This window comes from Myiozetetes cayanensis, unplaced genomic scaffold (assembly GCF_022539395.1).
Source record: "Myiozetetes cayanensis isolate MyiCay16 unplaced genomic scaffold, myiCay2020 scf15, whole genome shotgun sequence".
In the NCBI taxonomy this organism is placed as follows: Eukaryota; Metazoa; Chordata; class Aves; order Passeriformes; family Tyrannidae; genus Myiozetetes; species Myiozetetes cayanensis.
Window position 1 is genome coordinate 16,160,487 of NW_026087159.1, and position 27,288 is coordinate 16,187,774.

A 27,288-nucleotide genomic window follows, 5' to 3' on the forward strand; every position below is an offset into this window, starting at 1 on the left:
AATCCAGATACAAACTTGATAAATTAAATCTGCCAAGTGACACATGTCCCTGTGGATCCTTTTTGCCATGTGTGTGGGTCTGCCCAGCACAGTGCCCACTGTGCCTGGGCTTTGTGGGGAGATAGGTCATGGGCGAGCTGAGGAGTGCTGATTAGAGCATGTGGCTGGTCCCACACCGGGGGGTCACAGGCAGGGAGGTAGGGGGTGATGGGTGGACAGCGTGGGCACCGAAGCCCTCAGCTCTGAGTGCCAGCAGGTGCCATTTGTGATAACATCTGCCCAAATAAGCTCCAGCTCTGAAAGGTCACCAGCCTCTGCCCAAGGGGGAGCATGTTTTTGGGCAAGTCTGAGAACCGCTGCTGCTAGTGCTGCTGGGGAGACCATTTGTTCTATTGCAAAACACACCTCTCCCTGCCTGTTACCCAGCCTTGAGCAGCTTGTGGAGCTGAATTGGAGCCTGCTTCTTGCATTCATTTTTTCTTTATTCTTTTATTTCCTTTTATCCAGTTCTTCATCACCACAAGGCAGGATCCCAGGTGATGAGAGCTGAGGCTAAAGGTATGTGTTTATGGCAACAGATGAAACAATAAACAGAAAGCATTGACAAATTCAGCATTTATGGGGTGGTGGTAGTCCAGTGGCTGTGCCATCACTGACGGATTTGCACTGCTGCAGAGCATAGAGCTTGTTTTCTTTTTCCAGGCTTTGTAAGCAGCTCGGCCCAGCTGGACCCAGGAGACTTTCTGTGCTTGTGACCCAGGAGTCACAGCTGACCCTGGCCAGCCCCAGTGCCCTGGAGAGCAGCCTTCTTACTGGACGATGATTTCCAAGCCACAAGCGGCTCAAGAAATTAGAAGAGGGAGACCACGATGGAGAGCAGGCCCTGCCCACATGTCTGTGTTTAAACTGTTTTCAGCCCTCCCACCTCTCCTCCCTGCAGTCTGTGGCAGTGCCCGTGTGTGCCCGTGCACATCCGGCAGCGTGGGCAGTGCTGTGGAAGGGACAGCGGAGCCACCATTTACCTGCTCACTTTTGGGAAACATACCTTGACAAGGGTGACCTTGGACAGTGCAGGGGCTGAGGCCCTTGGGTACAAGGGCAGAGCAGCTGCAGCTGGGGTTGGCCCCCCTTGCCCTGAGAAACCCCTTCCTCTGTGCTCGTGTCCCTTGCTTGGTGAGCTGTGCTGCGGTTGCAGTGCGTGGGGCAGCCGTGCCTGGGAACACTGCCCGTGCTGAGCAGGCTGGGCAGGGACAGGGGAAGCACTGTGCTCAGCTCTGTGGGACATCTCATCTCCTGGGCATCAGCATGTCCCTGTCCTGGAAGGCTGTGCCAGCGGGCGTGGCTGGGCGGGAGGCTTGGCCTGAGTGGGACTGCAGCCTTGTCCGGGGTCAGCAGCTTCTGAGGGTGCAGCTGGGGGAAGGGGGCAGCAGGTGCTCCTCCTCCTGTGTGAGCCACACTCCCACCACATCCGCTTCCCACAGGCACTCCCAGAGGTCTCTGTTTGGGGTGATTCTGGTGGGCCAGCACAGAGGTGCTGAGGATCTGAAACTCACTGAATGGGGGTCAAACCCACCATTTTTCTAAGATTTCTTGTTTTCTTGTTTATTGATTTCCGGTCTGAGGCGCCCAGCCTGTCCCTCAGCAGTGGTCTTGTGGGCAATGTCTGTTGACCCAGGAGCTGTCCCTGGCCAGGACCTCCTCGTGCACCCCCATAGCAGTAGAGGCTTGTCCCAGGGTGATACACAGCAACCTGTGGCTTCCCCGCTTCCTCTGCCAGCCCAAAGGCAATTTCCTCATTTTGAATGATTTTCCTTAGGTGCTGGCAGCATTCCAAAAGAGTGGGCAAACATTCCACCAGGTGCTTCCCGGGTTCTCTATCCCTCGAGCGTGCTGTGTCCTGCCCGGCTCACATGTTCCGGTGGGATGCTGCCGCTGTCCTTCCCGTCTCCCGGGGCTTTGCCTCGTGTGTGATCTTGTGTCTGTTATTGCTGGATGTCACACGCTGGTGCTCACACGTTGTGTCCATGGTGCTCCTGCTCGCTCGGCTTCAGCAGTGCCCCAGTTGCTCCCTCCTTTGGATCTGCTACGTGAAAGAGGCTTTAAAACCAAACCAGCCTTGTGCTGTGGTGGCTGAGGCTGTGCCACAGGCACCACCTCGGGCTGTGCTGAGCGCCTCCTGCTGCAACCCCTTGCCAGCAGCTCCAGGACAGGTGTCTTGGAGTAAGTAGGATGGAGCTGAAGTCAGAGGGAGCTGCTCTGACCAGCCCAGCAGCAGGGCCACCCACGTGCAGCACCACCAGCCCCCAGCCCTGTGGCAACCTCGTCCCCTCCTGGGGTGACTGTCCCAGGGTGTCAGTCTGGTGGCTCCCACACACAAGGCCAGCATTTCCCAACTTCCTTCCCTGCTCAGGGCTGTGCTTTAGGGACCCCTCAACCCTTTCAGTTTGGGAAGCTCCCGGGGTTCTGCTGCTGTGGGTGGCCCTGGAGGTGACACTCCCAGGACTCGTCTTGCAGGAGCAGTGGCTGTCACATTCCCCTCCTGCTCGCACCCACTGCCCGGCACAGACCCCGGAGACAGAGCCAGGCTCCACAGGCAGGGGGGTCCAGGAGCAGCTGAGTTTCAGTCTGACAATGTGAGCAATGGGGAGGAAGCAGCAGACATATTTCATGGTGTCCTTTTAAAGTCCTTTGTCGCTTGTGTGTCTGTGCTGGTTTTTCCGCCTCTGTGGGTGCAGCTGAACGTGGGACCAGCAGTGGAGTGGTGGGGTGCTGGGGGAGAGGGGGCTGTGGGGCCCAATCTCTGCTGCCTTGGGGGCACAGTCCCCACTGCTCTGGGCACAGTTCCTGCTGCCAGTGCCCCAGGAGCAACAGCTGGGAACTCGGGATTGCCCCATGTGCGCAGCAGCCCCCTGGCATCAGCCCTGGAGCTGGTTTTGTGTGTACAAGCATAGGTTGCTATATGTGTTTATAAAGTTTCTATGAAGTCAAACAGAACCCTCACAGTGTGTTTTGTTTCTTTTTCCAGTGCCTGAGTGCTGTCCCTGCTGCTGCCCCCTCTGCAGGGAGGTGCCTTGTGGGGTCCTGGCCCCGTGCCTGGGGAGGCTGCCCAGGGCTGTGTCTGTGGGACTGGGAGCGCCCTGGGCTCTGCGTGGCCCCACTGCGTTTGCAGTCCCCGGCCCCGGGTTTCTGCATTTTCTGACAGGAGGGGATGTCCTGCAGAGGCTGAACATTCCCATGCTGCCACAATGCCAGGACAGTGTCCTGCACTGCGAGTCACTGAGGCTTCAGGTTTGCGGTGACCAGCACCAGCTTCTTTCCATCTATCCAGCACCTTTTTCCTCTCCTCACATCTGTTTTCCCACCCCTCATTACCCTGACACCATGCACCAGTGTTTGCTTTTCAGACCCCTTGCTTTTCTTCACCGATAAGCTCTTTCAGGAGACAAGTTTTCTCTGTCTGAAACGGGAATCTTGCATTTGGAGTCTGGGTTTCTGGAGAAGCCTGACAAGGTGACCACACCAGAGGGTGCCAGAGCAGGAGGGTGTTCCCGGGGACATGGGCAGCTGAGCTGCCCCCACGGCCCTGACAGTCTCCAGCTGGAGTAGGGGTGCGTGTCCACCCACGCTGCTCGGGGCTGGTTGGTGTTCTCGAATCCTCCTGCAATTATTTTGTACCATCCCAGCCCTCGCCCGAGGGCTCTGATGGGCAGCACGAGGCCAGGTTTGCTGGCTCAGAGGGCTGTGCTGTGCCCTGGTTCTGGGCTGGAGCGCTACTGCGGCAGGCACAGATGCAATGCAGCTGGAGCAGCAGCTTAAGGTTTCTCTACTTGTTTTTTCTGGCTCCTAGTTTCTCTGAAATGTTTTCCTCTGGAACTGTAACTTTTCCAGAGCTGGATGCCTTCAAAACAGCGGCATTTAGGGAACTAAACTGGTTTTTTTGCCATTAGCCCTTGTATTAAGCGATCACAAACTGGAGTGAGCACTGAGGCTCTGTCCCAACAATCCTTGTCTCTCAGCCCACAGCTGCCTGGTTTGCTTTCTTACAGAAAACATTTGGGTTTAATCTGAGCACAAAAATTATTTTCCAGCACAAGTAAAGCCTTGTAGGTTTTTACACAGAGAGAAGATAACAAAACAAGCAGTTCTAAAGCTTGAGCCTGGGCCTCACAAAGTTCTTCTCAGAGGAAGAATTTGGAGAGGCCAAAGACGCTGCAGCAGACACATCTGTGTGATAAATTTAGAATTGAAATGTACTTAGTGGAGCACTGACATCTGAAATTTATTGTTGCACAGAGATCCAGGAAGGCGCTGGAATCCACCCACGTGGGACTTCTTACAGGATCAGAGCTGTAGTTTTCAGCTCTGTAGTTCTCCCTGGCCCACCCCACTGCACAATTACCCATCTGGATGCTCTGAGTTGGGAGCAGCTCCCTGTGCCGGGTGGGTTCCTGGCAGCCCTCAGTAGATTTCTTGTCCCGTACACACAGCTGTAAATCAGGTCAGGACACCAAAAAGTCCTGTGATTGGTTTAAACAGTCAGGAGGTACTTTAAACCAGTAAAAGCTGTGATGTTTTTCATTCTCTGTGTTTTCAGAAGTGCTTTAACAACCTCTCTCAGAGTTTCTAAGGGCTCCTGCAAGGCAGAACTTCTGAAGATTCTTGAAATCCTGTATAAAATGTGGCCATTCTCATGTTGACTGAGAGGAAAACCCACAGGACTTCCATCGTCCCACAGCTCCGTCTTCCCTCACTCTGCATGCTGCACACTGTGGCTCCCTTTGGTGACTCGGCCTTGCAGGCTCTCCCCGTGCCACCGTGGCACTGTGCCACTGTACCTTGTCACCCCACCGTGCCACTGTGCCATGTCACCCCACTGTGCCACTGTACCTTGTCACCCCACCGTGCCACTGTGCCTTGTCACCCCACTGTGCCACTGTGCCATGTTACCCCACCGTGCCACCCCACTGTGCCATTGTGTCACTCTGCTCTAGTGGGGACAGGACATGGGGCACGCTGGGCCCCGCTCACCCTCCCCTTGGCGCCTGCCCACCGCCGAGGGCAGAGGTGGCAGCAGTTTTGGGTACAGAACAAACCCCGGTGTTGGCCGACGTCCCTCGTGTCGGGGCACTCGAGTCGCCGTGACCCCGCTGAGGTCTGCGGTTGCCACCAACTCATTCCTAGGAGCGTGGGCACAGCCCTGGCAGCCTGGAAGGCACAGGGGCTGGCTGCCAGCTCAGCGGGGTCCCAGTGCTGGCACTTGTGGGCCCCCGGGGAGGGGAACTGCTGCCAGAAGGGCTGTTTGACACAGTTCATCATCATTTTAGGAAACGGAACTCTTTTCTATTGTAAAAATTTCCTACTGGCTGCTCTGAGGACAAGGACAAGCAAACAGCCTTAAAGCACAGTGCCATTTTGGGGCTTTCATGATGTTTCCATGTTTTCAGTTTTCTTCTTCTTTCTGGTAACTGAACTTTCTCCAGAGATCCCGGTGCCGCTCTGCTGGGGAGCAGAGGCATCTCCAAGGGCAGCTCTGGAACCCTCGCGTGGCTCAGCCCCGGTGGCAGCACAGTGGCTGTCACTGCCCCAGCAGCTGCCGCGGTTTGGAAGGGTCGGGGGGGCAGCAGCTTCACAGTGGCCTGCAGGTCCTGGTGACCAGTGGCGAGGGGGCGGGATGCGGGGTGCAAAAGGAGGGATGCAGGATGGGGGATGTGGGGTGCAGGATGTGGGATGCGGGATGTGGGATGCGGGATGTGGGATGCGGGATGTGGGATGCGGGATGCGGGATGCAGGGTGCGGGATGCAGGACACGGTGTGGGATGTGGAATGCAGGGTGCGGAATGCATGGTATGGGATGCAGGATGCAGGATACACAGCAGAGACAGCTGGAACATAACAGGGCAGGAGTTGAGTGAGGTGGATTTGCCCCTTGGCAGTCCCAACCCTGGCAGCCCTCGGACTGGTTCCCTCACTGTCCTCCCACAGACACCGGTCAAGCCACGCAAGTGAGGAGCTGCCAGAGACCAAGGCCGATGTAAGCCCAGGAATGCGTGGCCACCAACGGACTGGGACCCTCAGTGGGTCACCCCACAGTGCACTGGACCAGTGACTCCTGCATGTCCCTGTGGACGTTGGTGGCCAGTGACCATTTGGCAGGTGACACTGCGGCTGACATGCCAGCAGGTACCCAAGATACCACCACAGTCCTGCGTGGTGGTGGCCTTCCCAGTGTCCACTAAGGGTAAATTTTGAAAGTAACACATTAATTTTTCTCTGTGACTCAGAGCAAGGGATGGGACCAGATTCCCTGCATGTGACTAGCCCTAATGCCAAGGCTTTTGTGCCCTTGGCGCTCTGTGCTGCAGCTCCAGGGGCACGGTGTGTGGATTGCTGCAGTGCAGTTACACATCAGGCATTGTCAGTTATCTGTGGCCTGATGAGGTGAGTTTTTTTTTTCAAGCTGTTTGCTTTGTCTCAGTTAATCAAATCTTGGCCCTGGGCAGGGTTCACATCTGTGCCTTGAATTAACAAGTGGCTGATAAGCGTCTTCTTTATTACTTAGAGAGCACAGGTCAATTTTATAAAGACATTCCAGCAGACTGGATTTACAATTGCTCATAAAGTTACCGAAAACAACAACAAAAAGAGGAGGACACTGGCCTTTATTAGCTTCTTGTTTTGAGAAATACATTAATCAAATGAAATTCAATTTAAAAGACCCAAAGAGGAATATATGAAAGGATTAGTCAACTGTGTAACTGAATTACCAGTTCAGACATGTGATTAATAGCGAAATCTGACTGTTGAAAAAGCCTACAATGACCCAATGTACAGCCTCATCCACTGACAAATGACCCACTGATTCCCAGCGCCTTCACTCGCTGACAGCTGTCACACCCACAGCGATTTCACGCACAAAAACAACACAAAAGCCAAACATAGGCAGAGGGCAGAGCTCCAGCAAACCAAATTCTGCATTTATTGGACTCAGAACAACAGCAGATTTTCAGGTTACAAAAAGAGCTGAACACCAAGCGTGAGGGGCCACCCTGTGGCACAGCCAAGGGCTCACATGGGACCCAGGCGTGGCTGACAGAGCCAAAAAGGAGAATTTTCATTTACCCCAAGCGCAGTGTCATTGGTTTGTCTTTACCTGAGTGCCAGGCAGGCTCCTCTCTTTGGTTACACAAATAAATGGCCTTCAGTCCTGTACGGGGACCTGAGACTCAGTTGTCCCCTGGGCATCCTGCAGTGGATCCCGCTGGCCCCGGCAGTGCCTGTCCTTGTGCTCTCGCCCCCACGGCATCGAACACTGGGGGGGTCTATTTTCCTTATCCAATGCATTCAGTTCCAATTAAAAAAACCAAAGAGCTGTAGCAGCAATCTAAGAACGTCCTTTCGTCCTTTCCTAGAAGATCTGCCCTCAGGTGCTGTAAGTTGGGCAAAGCCCTCTGATTCCAAACGGGGCCGGGCCAGGCTGTGCGTGCTGTGCCCACCCCACGCAGCTCACGGGGCCTCAAGAGTCACAATCCCACTGAGATGGGGCCAAGGTGTCCCCAGTGTCATGCTCAGCCCTTGCCTTGGAGCCACATTCCAGAAAAGAACCGGCAACATACCCCAAAGTCTCTGCCATTCCAAGGCTGCACAATCCTGAGGCACTGGCTTCCCACCTTCCCTCAGCTCCGGTGGAAGGAACAATTGGAGACACTGCCCTTTGTTCCTCCCAGGAACACAGTTGTGGCCTGGTAGGGCCCCCCAGGCAAAAAGGCACCAACAAGGAGCTTTTTGGCTTATTACAAAGAAAATAAAATATATCAAATTGAGAACTCTTATTATTACAGAGACATGTTAACAAAGAGAAACAGCATAAAATTGCCACAGAACACCAAACATCCAGCACAGAGAGCAGCTTTTATCCACTTGCTGAGGGTTTATGTGGGTGCAGAGATTTTCTCTGTGAGTCACAAGCACAGGGAATGAGTAGGGGGGAGCAGGCGCTGCTGAGCACGGGGAGGCTCTGACCCACCCGGAGGGCTGGAGCACCCTGCCTGCCCCAGGCCACCCACCACGCCCACAGCCAGCCCCAGCTCTGGAAACAGGTGGAGCACAGACACGTCTCTGTAATCCCAGGATTCTGCCCAAACATGCGAGGACACTTTGTGCAGTCAAAGAGGACAGAAACAAAGGACACTCCATCGTTCCCCAAGAGCAAACACCATCCCTGCCTAACCACAAGCAGCTACAGAAGAGCTGGAGGAGCCAATACCAACACCAGCCTATTCCAGTATGTGCTCTGGGAATGCCATGAAAGGGAGGACCTTTGCAAACTGGGCAGCACTCAGTCAGAAAAATAATTAAATTAGAAGTTTCTATTTAATTGGTACATTCTGACTCATTTCTTGAAGAGCATTCAGTGCCCCAGTGTGCAACCAGAGGACTCTCTCAGAACATCACACTAAATAGATATCTTTAGTGACAGAAAATGGGCCATGCCTTTATTTTACATAGATACAGATATCTTTAGCATATATTATGTTACTGAAACATCCCAGGAGAGAGCTCAGCAAGGGGAGGGACACCGTGAGGACCACTGGGCTGGTCTGTGGTGTGAGGTGACTGTGAGGGTGGCAGCTCTCTGACTGCCTGGGGGGCTGGTGACACCTCAGGTGCCCCTCAGCATCGGTACAGAGCATGGCAAGGCCCCACAGCCCTGCAGGGCTCAGAGCAATGAGTGGCACCACGGGGTTTACCTCCCTTGCTGAGCCCAGTGCCCGTGCCTAAGGGTCCTGTTCCCTGAGCCGAGCACAAAGAGCCTCTTAACACGATGGCAACAACACAAGGATGCTGCCAGTTCTCCACTCATCCACGGCCCCTCTGAGTGCAGAGTCACTGCCCCAGCTCTCGCTCCCTGCTGAGGCAGGGGGTGCTGGCAGGAACCTGTCGGGCTCAGGAGGGCACAAGTCTGCCTTGGGAACGCCACATGCCATTGCACTGCCTGATCCCACCTTCTGGCATGACATAGGACTGAGGAAGAGTCCCTCCCGCCTTCACTAAAGGCAGCATCCCTTATTCTGCCCCCTCTGTCATGGAATTGTACCCATCCATGCATGTACAAATGCTGCTCTCAGGGAGATGCCAAGTGTGAGTCCCTTGTCCTCCATCTGCTGCCTTGGGAAGGAGCTGATGGTCTGAGCCAGCCCAAAAGCCCCCACACCTCTGAGATGAGCCAGAGCAGAGCCAGAGAATATATAAGGGAACGTGGATGTGGTTGGCTCCCAGCTACGCCAGGGCTTAGCCATCCTGAGAGGAGCCTCAGGGACAGCTTCTATGGGACTGTGAACACGGTGAAATTCTCTTTGCTTTATTAAAGCAAAAGTGGACAAGAAAACACAGAAGAAAACACAAAGTACAAAGATTCATGGCAGGAGCTGGACTTTGGTATTTCCTAAGCCTTCTCTTCTCCAGTTCCTGCAGCAACCTGAGAAAATCTGGGTGGAAAGAGTGTTCATTCCCCCAGCAAATACACACACAGGTGCTGCAGGTCCTGGCTCCCACATCTCCTGGTAACTATATTATAGGAACCCAACTTTTGAATGAAAAAGTTGAAACTATGATGCTCAAGAGAGAAAAAACATGAACCCAGTGTCCCCACCTGCCCCCTGCCCTGGGCCAGGGGTGCTGCCCATGACCTCCTGCCCTGCTCAGCACTCGCTGGTCAGAGCAGCTGCACACACACAGTGACACGAGGGCAGGTGACACACATGGGGCAGGTGACACACGAGGACAGGTGACACGCATGGGGCAGGTGACACAGGGGCAGTATCATCCTCCCACTCCCCACCACAACTTTTCATTCACATGATGCTTCCACCAGCAAAGCAGCATGGGCAAATCCCTGTTAGGTTTGGTTTCTTCCCGGTCTCCCAGCAGAAGGACACCTCCACACTCACTAACCAACAAAACCTTCACTGACACGAGCCTGTGCTAAGCACAAAGCTCTCCCAAGAAGCTGCCCTGACTGCTCAGAACCATCCTGAGCTGATGACAGGAACTGGGCATCACCGCCCATCTGCTCACTGAGCTCTGCTGCAAAGGGCCTGGGAATGTTCCAGAAGACAGGGATGCTCGAGCAGGATTTTTTTACCGGTTCATTTGCTCATATCCATAGTTCACACCAGCACTGGGCTGGCAGCCCTCCGGCCTGGGGAGCCTCCAAGAACAGCATCTCCCTGGCTGCCAGCCAGGACATTCACCTATGGATTCTATTGCCGCCTACATGAGGGGTTTCAGGAGGACAAGTGGGATGAGAGTTGTACCTAGCAGGGGAAGGAAATCCATTGCAAGCACTTGAAAAATTCTTCCCTTCAATAGGGTTTTTTCCCTACCCCTTCCCTTAATGAAAATCCCATCAAAAGGTTGGAAAGTATCAGGAAAATTATTTGTTTTACTGCGAGTTTGCAAAGGAGCAGCTGCATCACAAGGACATTGCCTGGAGAGATGGGAACAGGGTTCTGGGTGGGCACAGGGATCCAAGTGGGCACAGGGATACGGGTGGGCACAGGGATACAGGTGGGATCAGGATTCCTGGGGAGCATAGGGATCTGAGTGGGTGCAGGGCTCTGGGGTGCTCAGTGCCCTGGGTGAGCTCATGGTTTGCCTCTGCTTGCAGGTGTCGGTGTTGGTAATGCCAGACTGTGTCACAGCCCGCATGGCATGTGTGACCCTGGCACGACGCTGTACGTGCCTTGGTCACTGACAGCCCTGGCCTGGGCTGAGCAGGGGGTTTTGGTGGGCTTGGGGTGTGCAGGAAGGGGGGAGCTGGAATACTGCAGGGACCGCTGGTGTGGTCACTGTGTGTGCACTGGGGAGAGGGGGTGCTTGTGGGGTGGGGGTGTGTGTGACAATGTATGTGGGATGGTGAGTGTGAGATGGTGTGTGTGGGATGGTGAGTGTGGGATGGTGTGGGTGGGATGGTGTGTGTGGGTTGGTGTGGGTGGGATGGTGTGGGTGGGATGGTGTGTGTGGGATGGTGTGTGTGGGTTGGTGTGGGTGGGTTGGTGTGTGTGGGTTGGTATGTGTGGGATGGTGAGTGTGGATTGGTGTGTGTCGCACCATGTGCATGGCACAGTGAGTACATGATGGTTGGTTCTTCCTTTCCAGCCCTACAAAGCACTGTAGTGGCAGTGGCCAGTTCCCACAGCCACTTCCCCATGGATGGGATTCACAGAGGAGTCCTGTGGCTCCACAGGTCCTGCAGATCCCAGCCCTGCTCTTGGCTCCACAAAACTTGTCTGCTGGCATTGCAAAAAGAGCTGGGACAAACGAAGGGAAGGAGTGCAGCTGGAATCCTGGGTCTGTGGGGACACAGCAGCACCAGAGCGGGTGTGGGGCTGGGCAGGGGCTGCAGGTGCCCAGGGGAGCCAGGCAGGTGGGAGGTCCGAGGACATCAGGCACTTTTGGAGGTGGGTTCAGCTTTGTCAGGGAGCAGCAGCTGGCAAGGATGGGAACGTTGACTGCTGAGCACCGGGGGGCCCGTGGGGCAAACTGAGACCCAGACAGGCAGTAGCAAAAACATCCCAGGTGGAAAACAGGATCCAGCTGCCACCCAGTTTCCAAGGTCATCTTCCTCGGCAGCCCTTTGGCTGTAGCCCATCCGCTCCATCGGCCGTGTCTCGGTGGCGCGGGCAGGTCCCGGGGCTGAGCTGGCCGGACACATCCCACGGCGCCTCCGGGGCCTGGGAACTCCTCGGCCGTAAATTCACCTCGTCCCCCAGCTCTGCTCTGCTTCTCTGCTGCAATGTTTGAACTCCTCTGCTTCCCAGCACCACAATGCGAACAAAACATCCCAAAGGAGGCCGATAACATCACTCACAGCCAAACGTGGAGCTGCAACCTGCTTCATGTCATGTTCTGTTTATAGAAAACACCCCAAACCCACCAACCACTGGCATTTCTCCCACTCTCCGGTGGCCCTGGGCCGCTGGAGTCACGGTGACAAACACAGAGATGAGAGAGCAGGAGGGCTGTTGCTGCTCTGTGCCAGTCCTTGTCCATCACAAGCAGCCAAAGCTGGACAGAGGCCAAGGCCAGGGGTTCAGTTCAGAGGTACCTCAGGAAAATAGAAATCTCAGGAATCCCGGCAGGTCTGTCACTGGCTGTCCCCTCAGCCACCACCATGGAGGGATTCCCCAAGGCACTGCAGGACAGTGGTGCAGAAATAACAGGCAGGAGATGGCTGGAATGGGGGAGGCAGCTCGGGGGTCCCTATGGAAGATCACTGTGCATGGAAGTAGATAGGCTTGACTTTTCCAGACAGGATCTTGGGAACCTGCACAGAGATGATCTCAGCCATCATTTCCGGGTAGTCCACACTCACCATGTGCGCCTTGATTAACAGGTCAAATGTAAACTGATGCAGGTCCTTGGCAATCTGGGGAAGGAAGAGAGGTGGTTAAATGAGTCCCTGTGTAGCATTTTCACTGGGAAGATATGGAGCAGAGGTCCCACCTCCCCTGGATGACATCTGAACTTTTCCCATGATAGGACTGCCCTGACACTGGGGAGGTTGTTCCAGGGAATGATCATTCTCACTGTAAAGTTTCTTTCTTATATTGTCTTACGTGTATAGATGGACATTTCCCTGTCCTCTCTCACCGGGTGCACGGAGTCCAGGACCTTGGTGAGCTGGTAAAACCGCCGGGAGCAGGAGGTGGGGTTCTTCCTCTTGCAGGCGATGATACGGTCAAGTTCCTTGATGTAATTCATGCGGAGCTCATCGAAGAGCTTCTGGTTCTTCAGGCCATCCACTGGAACTGGGTGGGATGGGAAGGAAACCGTGAGAGGAGCCCAGAGAGTGGGGAACAGGAGAGCAGGAGGAAGGCTGAAGCAGGGAACTTCCCAGCTCCCCCTGGGAGGTGAGAGTCCAGGCACAGGGAAAGCACGAGGCACCTCAAGGACGACGCAGTGGCAGGTACTGGAGTTCTGTGGAGGAAAGAGTGTGGGTACTTACCAATACTGAAGAAAAGGAGAGCCTTCATACAGAGGAACTCCTGGGGCGTGATCTGAAGCCACCCAAACTCCTGGGAGAGGTGCCGCATCCTGACACACTGGCTGTACATCCTGGATTTGTGCATGCGGTACCTGGCAGGGCAAGAAAGGCACGGATGGCACCGAGACCAAAGTGCACCTGTTTGAGGGGGGAGGACACCCTCGTCACCCAGCAACCCCCTTGCCTGGCACATCCCCGCTGCCAAGGGCCCAAGCTCTGTCCCAGGAATGCTGCATGCAGGACAGGAACAGTTTCCAAAATGCCTGTAACCCTCTTTGGAAACAGATGGAACCAGGGACTTGCAGGGTTCATCTGAGGAGCAACTGCAATGATTCCCCAAACATGTCTATCCGATCCGAGGGATCCGAGACCAAGCTGGAGCTCCCAGGGAGGTGTGGGTTTGCCTAGTGCTATACTTAGTTACTGGGTTCAGGCTCTTCTACCAGCAAACCCTCCCCAGCTATAAGCTGATGGTACACCAGGGAGAGCCCAGCAGGACCTTACAATACACTTTGTTTCTGTTCACTCCAGCTGCCCAACAGAGCTGGAAACTGGAACCCTTAGCAGAAAGACAGGTCCATACAGAGCAGCTTTTCACCCCACACAAGCTCCTGCTACCCAGGCAGGAGTCAGCCCATGGTGAGGCAGGGGAAGCAGGGTGAAGGACCAAGAGAAGCGTCACAGTGCCCTCCCTACTCCTGGAGGTCACCACGGATGGCTGGAGTGGGGAGTGGGACCCACTACACTGGGCTGGGCAGGTCAGAGCACGAGAGTACAGTTTGCCACCTGGTCTGACCCAAAGCCTGGCTTAGGCTGGGGTTGTTTGGCACTTACTCATTGAAGACCAGGTCTGGAGCAAAGTAAAGCATTCTGGAATTGACGTTGGTGAAGGATCTCCACCCCATAGCAAACACCATAAGGCCCATCCAAGAGTACTGGATTATTGACATCTGGTCGTCCACATGCAGATTGCGAAATCCTAATAAACAATGAGGGAGGGATGTTACGAATTAATGTTGTGTTCCTGCAGTTCCCAGGACTGTTTCCATGCAGACTCCAGCTCTCCTGCAGTGCTCCTCTTGGGACAAGGTGGTCAGTTCACAGCCCAAGCTCAGCACGTCCCGGGACATGCACATGCCAGTGGTGACACAGCTGCAGGGTTGGCAGCCCAGGGCTCCGACCCTGAATGGGAATCAGGGACAGCCAAGCACTTTCTGCCCCTGGAAGGGGAGAAAGGGGACCTTGGACACAAGGAAATTATCAAGTTCCATTAGGACTTCACCAAATTTAAGTAGCTGGATTTTAATGTGATTTTTAGAGCCAGCAGGTAACCCCAAGGCCTCACCCCATGCCTACAGACGCTCTGGTTTCTGTCCAGTACACACTGCATGGATCTACTGACTGTGGAAATGAGCACAGAAACCTCAGCTGCATTGCAAAAGAAACAAAAATAGCAACTAAATTCAAATTTCGTATTCCCAGATGGCAGTTCAGAGTTAAATCCCAGGTGTGTTTACACCACCTCCAACAGTGCTTTTTTCCAGACACTTGTAAATAGGCAAATATAATTGAGTTTCAAGGCAATCATACATTTTTTCAATCAAATACTAAAGAAATTTAACAGTTCCTGTGTATAATTACAATCCATTGAGGTAAGGCTCTCTGTGGCTTGGGAGCTCTCAGAGCCAAAGAGCAGGGGAATGAATCTTGCCCACATGCTGCCCTGGCACAGCGGGCACTGGCCCTGGGAGTCAGTGGGGCAGCAGCTGGCACAGCCACACACTGAGAGGTCGGGCACCAGGTGCAGTTCAGGAGAGTAAAACCCTTTCTCAATGGGGTGGTTAAGATGGAAAATGTTTTCCAAAGCACTCTTCCTTTCCATCAGCACTACTGCAGTGGTACAGCCCCAGCCCCAGACGCCGGGTGGCTTTGGTGGTGTCTCTGTGTCTGATCTTGATGGCTGGCATACACAAGCCAAAGAGAAAGCATGATTTGTTCTGATTTTACAAGCCAAGTGACTTAAGAATATCAGAAACAGAATAGGCTACTCTGCAATTAAGGGTATTCAGACCAACATCCCCCTGGCACCATCAGTCCAGGGGGTTGCTAAACTTCTGGGAACGTCAGACACCTGACCACAGTTCATCACCAGGGTCTGACAGAGTGGCAAACCTATTGTGCCTCTGTCTCCTCCTTTGGCCATATCACCCTGCACATGAGGAGTGGGGTCCCTCTTTTCTGCAGTGTTTCCAGGGAGTGAGGCTGGGACAGGGAAGGCATTAAGAACCAGCCCCACAACCCCATCTCAGAGATGCTCGGAGGTGAACTGGATCCTGCTGTGCCCAGAGTGAGCTCAGCCCTCTGCATTCCCACTCACTCAGTTGTAGGATTACAACATGGAACAGGCAGCGTGTCACCAACTGGTGACCCTTCACAGACCTGCCTCAGTAAACACATCCATCATTGGGATATTCCATTTACTGCACCTGCTGGTTGGCATCTAGAAACTTCCCAGCCTGTAGCACCACTCCAAAGGAATCAAAAATATATCCCACCAGGCTATCACACAGGCAACCCAGGTGACTGCCAGGAAAGAGCGCTTTGGGATCCTGCATTGCTCTTCTACCATGTTCCAATTAATTAGCTGGTGGAGTTTTCCCTTTTCAGCACTTCAGGTGGGTCATAGGACAAGGCTAATACTTGTTTAGAGGGGAATTCTGCAGGGTTGGCAGACACAGCCTGGAACTGGGAGAGGGCGAGGAGAGCAGGACCCTGAGTAGCAGCACCCCCAGGGGGGCAAGCAGGTGCCCACCTGGTAGCACGGGCAAGGCAAAGCACGAGTTCTGACATACTCCATCACCCTCAGTCCCCCCTCCCACCACCATCCCCCCAGACAATCCCCACACTGCTGCTTCCCTGGGAGGGGACACTCACAGTGCCACAGAGAGGCTCCCCCAGGAGCTGTGTGATGGTGGGACATGGGCTGCAGACCACTCCCTTTGCACCCACCCCTGGCAATGCAAATGGGGGCTTTGGAACTTGGAAAGGAGGGGATTTGTTTGTTTTCCTCCTCACCTGGCAGGGCCTTCGCCCATTTGACCACGTAGACCAGCTGCCGCTCCCCAAGCTCGTTCAGGCTGGTCAGCAGGTTGGAGAAGGAGTCTGGCTGGCTGTTGTCGTGGCCAGCACACACCACGCCGGGCTCGATGGCCTCCAGGACGTTGAGGAAGATGGGCTGGCACTCGTAGCCATCGATGCGCGTCATCACCAGCTTGGGAGCTTGCTCCTCCGTGGGGCTGGATGAGCTGCCTGCCTCCATGTCATCCTGTGTCTTCAGGTTACCCAGTTTCTTCAGCTTGCGGGCTGTGGGAAGTACATGGCTTAGTGTGAGACTTAAAATTTAAAAAAGAAAAAAAAAAAAGTTAAAGTTTGAGACTTCTCAGCTCCACTTTCCATGAGGAAAGGAAAAGTGATGACCAGCAGTAGCTCCTCCCTCAGTGAACACTGCCCAAGGAGTGCCCTGGCATTGCAGCCCTCACCTAAGGACAAGGGGAGCACATGCTGAGCCAGGAAATCCATTTCCTTGTTAATGTAACATGGAAAAGAACCAGCATCATTTACAGCATCATTTACATCCTCATCCAGGATCTAACACTTAGAGATCATCCAGGGAAAAGTGAGACGAGGTGACTGACTCAAACTTGGATACCCAAGTGGGATTGATCCATTCTAGGCCAAAGTGAACGTGGAATGCAACTGAGATAAAAGCCTTCTTGCAACACCTGCTGCCCCATATCCAGGCTCTCCCAAATATTGCACATATATTATGGAAAACACATTTCAGAAGCCAGTAGGGAATTCCAGGACCTGGAACAATGGGGAGCAGAGGTAGCCTCACTCTGCTTCATGAGCCCCATCAGCAACTGTGCCCATGGCACCATGACAGTGTTTCTACCACACAGCTAGCTCTTAACCACAGCTGCTGGTCTGCTTGCAACGCACACCAGTGTTCCAAAGGGAATGCCAGAGCTCTTGGAGAGTCTGTGTTCCCCTCACTGATACCTGTATGACACTGCTCAGCATAGGCAGGCTGCTACTGCCACCCTTCACTGACTCCAAACCCTCACTAGAGAACAAAAGCCCATGGCTTCCTTCAAGCAGGGAATACGACATCTAACCAGTTGCCCTCAGGGGTTTGGCTCCTTCATTACATGATACTTATCTTGAATTTCCTTTCAGCTGTAATTAGAAAAATAAGCAGCGAGACATAAAAATGTCAAGTCAAAGTGCAGCTCTGTAAATCAACTGCAAACATTGATCATTAAGCACTCCACTCTAGATGATCTGGTGTACAGGCAATGAAGACAGGCTGCTCTGTAAAAAGGGAGGAGAAATGAGTAACAAAAATAAAGGAGTGTGAGAGGAAAATAGGGCTGCAGTGCAGTGTGATGGCCTCCGGCCATCGCCCACTTGAGCGATGCCTCCCTGTCTCCCACCCCTCTGAAGTCACAGCACTGCCCAGGCCACCAGTAACCCGTGTCCCCAAGTGCCACATCTACATGGCTGTTAAATCCCCCCAGACTCCACTGCTAACCTGGGCAACTCTGCCAGGGCTGGACAACCCTTTGGGTTTAGAAATAACCAGTGCCCCGGGTCCTGTGTGTGAATGGAGCCAAACCCACACGCATAAAACACACACATGGTTTGGTTAAATGTGGGAGTTTTCTTTAAGATTTAATTATCTAGTATTAAAAGATCCTGAGTCAAGTAAGAAGAGAGCAAGGACCAACTGTGCTGGCTCTGAGACTGCAGCCACAAACCAGACCCCTCTGTGCTAGGGGACAATAACTGTGCTCTTTGGGTTTGAGCATTCCAGGAGCAGCTGTCCCACAGGTCACTGAAATACAGGTGCTACCTGGTGGAAAAAAGTTTCAGAGGTAAAGACTGCCTTATATTCAGCACCTGTGTCAAACCCCTTTGTGGTGGCAGCTCCCACTCAGCAGCTACTGGGAACAAAAACAGAAATAGAAAAATAGGAATTGAAGACCGCTGTAATGTTTTTTTCCTAGGATGAGCTAAGCTGGGCAGAACTCTACACTGCACTTCTTCAAGCCAAGGTAGGAGGAACCCTAGCATGCATGCCCTATAACAGGGGCTGTTCCTGCTTGGCTGTCACCAGGGACAGGGGACAGCAGCACCCAGGAGCCTCAAGGTGCAGCTGCAGCACAGCACTGCCCCGAGCCCCCTGCAGCACCAATGAGAGCTGGCTGGGGGTCACTGGGGAAGTACCCGATGGATTTGGAAAAAATCTTAAAGGACACAATTACCTGGTGTCGCAATAAAATATTCACCAGGGCAAGAACCCCCGGGGAGCACAGTCAGAACAACTGCCCTCCTGGCAGGCACTTCTGAAGCCCCAAGGAAGGAGAAGAACCAGAACCAATTTTTTGTGAATGCCAGGACTCAAGCAAGTTCTGGGGACTTGGAAGAAGCTGCTTTTGCCTGGCAGCAATGGAGACATCCTGCCGCTGGCAGCACACGCTGAGCTCAGCTGCAGGCAGGACACAGAGGAGCTGAGCAGGACTTGATTTATATCCTGTTCTTTGAAGTTTTTATGAACTTCAACATGTGGCTTGTCAAAACCTGACTCTGAATCAAGCTATCAATCTTATCTGACACAATAGTTTTAGTTGATAATTACAACATTATTGGTGAAGTAGGCACATTTAAGAGATCTGAGTCAATCAGGTCCATGTGAATGAAAAGAACTCAAAGGATATAAAATCAGACAGTATTGCTGAATGATTGCAACCCCCCAGTGATACATCTCAAAGGCAAGTATAAGTGTTCAACATCAGACAGGTTTGTTTCTTACAAGGGTGGCTTATTGCTCGCTGCTAGTAAATGTCTACATTCACTCCAAAATCAGAAGTAACCATTTTTCCTCAACCAGTCTGTATAGCAATGCATGGATGGGAAAATAGGGCTGAACCCAAAGGACTGATCACTGAACAGACAGACAGAGGACTGCAGATAAGTGCTGACAGATGTGGGCAAACTGCAGAAGCCATGAGAACACTAAAGATTTGACAACACACCTTGGAGCAAGGAGGTAAGGGATGTCACCTGGGTGGCTGTGCAGAAGGCAAAAGGGTCATTGAGTCACAGCCAACAAATATCCACTGCAGGGAGAGAAATTCAATAAAAGTAGGTTTTTCAGCTGAGCAAACAAAGTTGTAATAAAGATCCAATTGCTGGAAATTAAGGACAGACGATGAAAAAAAGGTACATCCAACACAACACTGATCACAATTAACTACTGCAATGGTTCTGCAAAACTCATGTCAGATTCCCCCTGGCTGGAATGGCTGACATCAACACTCACAGTGTGTGTGAGATATGAGCCCTGCTCTGCCCTCAGCAGCCGGACCTGAATTAGAGCTAAAAACAACTATGCCTCAAGCCTGGGCTTTCACAAGCTTTCGGCTGTTACTACAGGAGATTTCCAGCCCTACCATCAACAGAATGAATGGAATTTCACATGTCTGGGAGGTTTTGTCCCAAGCCAGGACCCACAGGGCACAGTGGCCAGGTTGGAGATGCCCTGATGTCCTACAGCATGGGCGGCTGCCAGCTCTGGCTGCAGGCACAGGCACTTGGGGCTCCCCATGGGAACAGCCCCTGGCACCTCACACGCTCCCTGGGCACGGGGACCGGCAGGATCCCTGCAGCCATGTCCATACAGGGACACTTCCCGGAGCAGGGGCTGGCAGGATGCCTGCAGTACCTGCCCTGGCAGCAGGCACAGGTGCAGTGGGTCGGTAGGCACAGCCAGCACACCAGCAGGACCAAGCACACAGAAATTGCATTATCACTCGGGGGTTTTCTCTTTTTTTTTTTTTTCCTTTTCTTTTCCCTCTCTACAGTGTCATTTAGGAGAGAAAATCCTGCTTAATGGATTCCAGCTTGCAGGTCACAGTGATCTCAAGTAATAATGAAGTGCTTCTACATGTTGTCATCCTGTGCCAGAGCGGAGCCGGCAGAAGGCATTCAGTGTGTCACCTCCTCCTCCTCCCCGCCTCCGTGAGAGCCGCAGGGCTGCCAGGCTGTACCCCAACAGCCACTGTAATTAACCAGCGGTTACAAACAACTGGCTGGAGCTCGGAAGCAATTTCAAATGCTCTGCCTCCACCGTGGGAGAAGTTACTGTGGGCAACCACAAGCCTGCCTGTTTGTAACAATTGCCTTTACACCGACATCCAAACCAAATGTAAAACAGACCAGGCAGAACAGGTCAGGGTGACCCAAAGAGCTGAAGAAAAGAAGGGGGGTGTATTCATATTAGCATTAATTCTGTCAGTGTGTCCTGCAGAAGAAAGTTACACCAATGTATGTCTTCTCTTACTTAAGGAAACGTCACCAGGAAAAAGCACTTAAAAATAAGCTAAAAAATGGGGATCGCCTTTTGGGACCTTTGGGAAAAAACAAAACTAAACCCTCTGTTCATTGGTGAGCCACAAATCAGAACCACTTCAGTAACAAGCCCCTCAAGACAGCATTGTGGCAGCCCAGGAGACTCAGCCCATCCCAGCAATGGGGTCCGGATTTAACCCAAAACACTGGCACATCTGAGCAGCCTGGGCTCCCCACTGCTCACCCAAGCTATGCCAGGGTTCCTCCCTGCACCCCATAACACCCCTCAACCCAGGGCTTCCCAGTGGGCAGCAGGTCCCTCAGTCCCCTTTTCCAGGGTATTTTCTTCCTCACTCTCACATCACGGAATCACAGGATGGTTTGGGTGGGAAGAGACCTTAAAACTCATCTCATTCCCCCCCGCCTGCCATGGGCAGGGACACCTTCCACTAGCCCAGATTGCTCCAAGCCCTGTCCAATCTGGCCTTGGACACTTCCAGGGATGGGGCAGCCACAGCTTCTCTGGGCAAACTGTGCCAGGGCCTCCCCACCCTCACCCAGGGAAGGATTTCATCAAATCAGCTCATTGTGGAGCCACCCACTGTAGTTTCCAGATTTTGTACAGAAAACCTCAGATTTTGGATATGGCCGCTCTGTCAGATTTTGGTAGGGCTAGAGGTTTGGGAACAGAGACAAACTGCAACAAGGACCTTCACCAGGCACACGGGCACAGCTTCCATCCAGCAAAGAAAAACACCAGGGCTGTAATTTCACCAAGAAGTTGCCCCTTTCTGCCTGGGAAAAATCCCACCAAAAGAGGGGAGTGCTCTGCTCTGGGGCTCCAGGAGTGAGAACCAGCTAACTTGGCTGTTTACATTTTTTCAGATTAACAACATTAGAAATGAGAGAAAAGAATGTTCCCTGAAATGCAAACAGAAGTTAGTGACATTCACAGTTCTGGTGTGAGAACCCTGCAAATGCTCCCTGAAGCTCATCATGCTTCATCAGCCTCATTTCCCAGCCATTTACTGACTGTTCATACCCTAAGTGACGTGCAGGGACCTGGGAGGGGACCCTGACCATACCTCCGAGCGTCATCCCAGCCTCGTAGCACTTCCGCAGGCGGCAGGACGGGCAGTTTTTCCTTCGGAACTTGTCGATGGTGCAGTCGTTCCGGCTGGCACACAGGTACTTCTGTTTACCTAAAACACCAGAGAAATGGAACGTGGGTTCTGGATACTGATGGGAGAAATGGGCTCGGGCTTTTTCGATATCCCCAGGGTCAGTGGCATGAGGAGAAGAGAGGGAGAGGGATAGGAGGAGGAGGAGAAGGAGACCACATCAGTGCTGGTTTCCCAGTGTACTCTCCAGAAGAAAATTTATTGTTGGAAGTTGGTACCTTTTGGGAAAACAGTACGGTTCTGCCTTTGGTGCTGCAGGAGCGGTTCATGGCCAGACAGTGCATGAGCACTGGCTCCCCAGAATGCAGCTGGGTCACTGCTGTTCCACCACACTCCAGCACCCTTGCCCTGCACTGCTGCCCTTCGCCCACACACAGCACAGGCCTTTAGACCAAGGTCTCCAAGGAGAAAAGTCCTCAAAGACTCTGCACAAAGACTGCTGCACTCTGCACAGTGCAGCACAGCAGAGGCAAACAATAATGACAAATTAAAAAGCACTGAAATATGGAGAGTTGGGTTCTCATTTTTTAAATGTCATCCATCTATTCCCCAGCTTTTGGTGGTTTTCTTCCAGAAAACCAAAACCCACAGTTTGATCTCCTACCCTACAGTTGTCTGAACACAGTTCCCAGACTCACTGTACAACCACAACTCTGTACAAGCCCTTTTGTGGCTGAATTACTTTTTGTGGCACCCATTAATACCAGTTGGGTCTCTCAGCTGCAGGTTACAGACACGGGGGTTAGGGAGCTGCTGCTCTACAGGTGAGTCTGATGCCACCATGCCCCCTGGGCTGCACCAAGAGCCAGCCAGGAGGGAACTGGGACCAGTGACTCCCTGCAAGGGGAACCTTGCCCATTCGTAGGTTTTGGGGGCTTGCAGAAAATTAGGAAGTTACTTATTGTCAGACTAACCTGCACCTCAGAGCCACCTTCCTCTCACTCAGAGAGCAGCCCAGGAAGATTCAGACCCCAGCTTTTTTGTTTGCTGCCCCATTTTCTAGACAAGCCACAAATGAACTGTTCTTCCTGACTCATCACTTGTTTCCTTGTCAAGTATAAACACATTTATTTACTGCATCAGGATTTATCTGATGTTCTTCAGATCATTTCAAACTAAACCAGGCTCAGCCTGTAATAGAGAGGTGCAGCTCACAGACCCATGGGCAGTCCACATGGGAAATCAGCCCGTGGCCTTTATTGTCACCCTGAAAGGGTTTGCTTTTTGCATTCCTACAGGAATAGGACTTTGGAGTCATCAGAAGTCTGTTAACAGGACGAGGCCGAATTCAACCCCTTAATGTATCAGTTTTGACAAGAGATGCACCAATTTTAGTGCATAGATTTAATAATCCCCACCTCCCTCACACACCTCCACCACTGCTGTCCTCAGTGGCACTGCCTGTGGCTTCCCCAGCGCCCTCACGGGTCCCTCTGCTCCTGCCCTGCCGGGGCACCGGCAGCACCAGCCCCTGCTGCCACCTCTGCAGACCCCCTTTGCGAGGGCACAGCGGGGCTCAGCACCCAGCCTGTCCTCTCACAGCACCCAAGGGCTGCACAAACACCCTACATTCAACCTTCTCAGAACCATCCCCTTCAGAGCAGATCATCACCCGCCCCCACACCCCGGCCATCGTGGCATTACCTGCCACTATCTGACACTCCTAAATCCTTCTAATACTGTCCTCAGAACAGCTCTTCTCACTCGATCCCCTGCTCATTTCCCATGTGAAGGACACTCAGGCAAGCCTTAATGACACCTAAATCCCAAAGAGCACAAGCACCATCCTCCCTTTCAGCAGTTCATTGAGGAGGATGAGTAATAAACAACTTCAGCTAAAATTGGGTTACCTGGAGTTGTTTTTGTGCTGGGGGCACTGAACTCTAGGCCACTGTCCCTCCCCTCAGCCCCTTCAGGTGCTCACATCAGTTAGGAATGGGTACCCTACTTTCTGAGGAATGAGAGTTGGAATGAGATTTGGCTCCTGCCCTATGCCAGTGCCTGATGCTGGGATGCTCCAGAGCTCATCAAACCACCACCAGTACAACAGGCTGAGTTCCAGCCCAGCCCACGGGGCCACCCCAGTGCCTGGCTGAGGTTGTTGGGCTGCAGCGACCAGTGCTGCCCCAGGAGCACCCACACGCCCCTCCCAGCTCTCCCCTCAGCTCCTGTTCCAGCCCTGTCTCACCTCCCTGGTCTAAACCACAGCATTTTCTGCAACAATAGCTCAAAATCTTCCAAAAGCTCAGGCCTCTCCTGTGAAGGGCCTGAGCAGGTGGCACCTGTGAATGGTGGTACCATTGCTGCCTGAGCCCCCAGGGACACTCCAGGGTCAGGCACAGCTCACTCCCAATTCCCCTGTGCCAGAAGCAGCACCCACCAGCCCCAGCCCGTTCCTCGTCCCCAGGATTCAAGCTGCATCCCAACACACGGGCTTCTCCCCCACCCCGCTCTGTCCCCCACAGGAGGGGAGCAGGGGGACGAATGAGATTTGGGAGTGGGGTCCAAGCCTTGCTCAGTGAGGTAGCCGTGCTGTTTCCCATCAGCTCCTCAGCAGCATTTGCCAGCTCTGGCACTGCCGGGAAGGGACATGGAGAGAGAGCCTCTCCCACCAGTCGGGAGCAGGTGGGGTGCCCCAGTGCCCAGGGGACAAACCGAGGAGCCTCCAGGATGGCCGTGCCTCAGCACGGGCTCGGAGCAGCACAGCCTGTGAGCTGCAGACAACTGCTCTCCCCACAGTCACGGTACAGTGACATTGCTGGGTGGCCAGGACAACAAACAACCATGGCAGGTCATGGGGCTGCTGCTGCTCCGTGTGACCATGAGCTGCTCACCCCACCCACCTCGTCCTAATTCCTGGGTATGCAGAGACTCCCTTTATAACCACTAGGGAAGGAGGCACCATCTGTAAAAGCCCAGAGAACTTGGAAGGGTGGCTGGGACATAGATGAGTTCCTTCTGTATGAACTAAGTTCTTGCACACCTGTTTCTAATTTCAGGGTAATTCACTCTCTTCATTTCAGAATAACTAGAGACATTTGCAATCAGCTGTTCTTTATTTGAAGATAAATGCTCCAGTTTTCCTCCTCTGGAGTTTAACTCTGAAATTACATTTTCATCTCCTTTTCTTCCTTGCAAACAAAGATTGCATTGTGTCACTGCAATGCAGAGGGTCTTGCTTTGCAAACCTGAACATACAGGTCCAAACCTTACACCCACTCTCTCGTGTTCCCCAGGGGTCTCACTCTTTGCAAGGCCCATCCCCAGCACTGGCAAGGTGTCTGCCCAGGGGCCATCACCCAGCTGAGGACACTGCAGATGTCACCCTGAGAAGTCCCTGCTCCTCCCCTGCCGCCCAGGTCCTGTTTTACACGTTCAGGTGAGGAGCGAAGCCATAAGGGCACCCAACACCCTCTGCTCTCCCAGACCAGCACAGGCACCCCAGGACAGCCTCTGTTCCTCCGATGCCCTTGCAGTCTGCAGCAGCCCCCACCGTGAACACGCTGCTGTGCCACTGCCAGGAACAGCCCGTGCTGCCACCTCGGCCCATCCTGTGCCACCTCACCCCAGGCAGGAAGATTCTTGCACCACCTCCGAGCCCCTCCCGCCCATCCCCTGGGACCGCAGTGCACACCCGGAGCCAGGCGAAGAGACACTTTCCAGTCTCGACTGAAAATTGTGATTTATGGAGGACAGTTGCTCAATCCAGAGGAATTATCTAACTAGCAGCCTGCAGGAATTATCTAACTAACAGCCTGTTACCACACGACCTGTTTTGCCCAGAACAGCTTTTTCTTCTAGACAGCAAAGTAATCTGTGCAAACATCTGGAGCAAGATTTATGACTGTAAATGTGAAAACCCAGTAAATGCCTTTTGGAAGACAGATATAAAACCCAGTAAATGCCTTTTGGAAGAGGGAGATCCCCGTATTTCAGGGCATAAACCGAATTTTAAGAGCTGGGGGATAAGGCCAAGCTTTCTGTGAAAGCGAATCCCCCAGAGCCTCATGTTATCACAGAAGTTCCAGCGCTCTCCTGGGAAGCCTCTGGTCCTCAGGCTGTCACCAGCAGGGCCTTGGCCAGAACTGAGCCCATGGGTTTGGTGTCTGGCACCACTTCCCACATGATGCCCCCATTAATAACCCAAGAGGGCTTGGCCACGAGGCTCCTGGGAGGCAGCACTAAGCCACTGCTGATGAACCACCTTCGCAAAGTCATTTTCTGAATAGTCCTTGTATTTATCAGATGGCTACAGAGAGCACGGAGAAACCATCCAGGGCTTCCCCAGCTCTGTTCATTCCACTTTGTGCTCTCCCCATGGATTTTTAAGGCAAATAACACCGAAACAGTCATGAGGAACACACACCACTGAAGCAGAAGCATTGTGGTGCTGCAGCACCACCAAATCTTCTGCAGAGCTGACTTGTTTGCATGTCAGATCAGCCCAGGAAGGAGGAGAAAGCATTTCAAAATATGGCAAGGGCCTTTGCAAACATTCATTTTAACTTGGTGTCATCTTGCAATCTGGCAAGATACTGCTGAGTTGGCCCAGAGACATCTCTCTGGTGCAAGGCTAATCCTCAGCAGATCAGGACATAGAACACTAATCCATATGGGGAGTGATGGAGGCAGTCAAAGCAGCCTGCACAGCAGCCTGGCTGGGTGCCCACTAGGAAAAGTGCCAAATACTGGGTTATTTTTTTCATTTAGCTCTTTGCTATTTAAAGGCAGCCCCATCAAGAGCACACCCCAAGGCATCCCAGTCCTGCACTGCCAGGAATGTTGTGCAGAGGCAGCTCTGGGCTGGCCCAAGTGGCCACCAGCTCTCAGCAACCTCAGGGGGATGTGGAAGGTCTGCCACTCTCCAGGGATGGATGCAGGGATATGGACAGGATGGGGACAGGAAACCCTGGGTTGTTAACTGAAACAGAAGCTGTTGTGTTTGAAGCATTTTTCAGTTTCAGGGGTAAGGGTGGCATCATGAGAACTGAACTCAGATGTCTTCAACCCACCCCAGCCAGCCTAACCTTGCCTACTTGTGTCAAGAAAAACAACATCTGTGCTGAGGTGGATGAGCTTTTTGTTCACCAAACGAGGAGGAGGAGCCCTCCTTTGCAGACAGCAGAGGAGCAGCAGCCTAGCTGGCTGGGCAGCCAGCCCCAGCCCTCTGGACCCTCCAGACCCTCTGTGTCAGGACCCCCAAGTGGGTGACAGCAAAGGAAGAGCCCAGTGCTGGTCACAAAACAAGGGCAGTCATCCTGCAGGCAAGGGGATCCGCACCAGAGCGGGGCAATCTGCAGGGTGTGCTTCAGTGCTGTCCTAGACACAGCCTGGACATCTTGAGAGAGTCCACGAATCAAGAGAGCTGGCAGAATGAGATCAGAACACTCCTGCCTTTTCTGTTACCTCTTCCAGCATCTTTTTGAATGAATCAGTTGAACCTGAGCTTGTGCAAACCCTCAGATCTATCAAACATTTCATCAGATCAGGGGAAAGAAAGCACTGCTCCTGCCTGAGAAGCCCTCAGCGTGTCCAAAGCGAATAATCAGCATCACAACTTTGTTTTTAAAATCTTTTCCCTTTCTCTCCACCAGCGCATTTCTATAAAACCTCCTTAAATTTTGGGTCTTTTGACCATGGGATGATCTA

At 53.0% G+C, this 27,288-nt stretch overlaps 2 protein-coding genes across 4 annotated transcripts in view; one reads left to right on the plus strand and one right to left on the minus strand.

Moving 5' to 3' along the window:
* The window catches only part of OPHN1 (oligophrenin 1), a 50,706-nt gene extending 47,712 nt beyond the window's left edge, over positions 1-2,994 (plus strand). For all 3 annotated transcript variants that reach the window (XM_050310736.1, XM_050310737.1, XM_050310735.1), the window contains 2 exons: positions 508-558; positions 703-2,994. In XM_050310736.1, the coding sequence (XP_050166693.1) occupies positions 508-550 (43 nt within the window). In that variant the 3' untranslated portion in view covers positions 551-558; positions 703-2,994. The remainder of the gene's footprint in view (positions 1-507; positions 559-702) is intronic.
* Positions 2,995-11,898: 8,904 nt separating this feature from the next.
* Positions 11,899-27,288, minus strand: part of AR (androgen receptor) — a 37,047-nt gene continuing 21,657 nt past the window's right edge. Inside the window, exons 3-8 of the mRNA XM_050310420.1 lie at positions 21,544-21,660; positions 16,121-16,408; positions 13,880-14,024; positions 13,007-13,137; positions 12,652-12,809; positions 11,899-12,427 (exon numbers count right to left, since the gene is read on the minus strand). Coding sequence (XP_050166377.1) covers positions 12,272-12,427; positions 12,652-12,809; positions 13,007-13,137; positions 13,880-14,024; positions 16,121-16,408; positions 21,544-21,660 — 995 coding nt within the window. The 3' untranslated portion in view covers positions 11,899-12,271. The remainder of the gene's footprint in view (positions 12,428-12,651; positions 12,810-13,006; positions 13,138-13,879; positions 14,025-16,120; positions 16,409-21,543; positions 21,661-27,288) is intronic.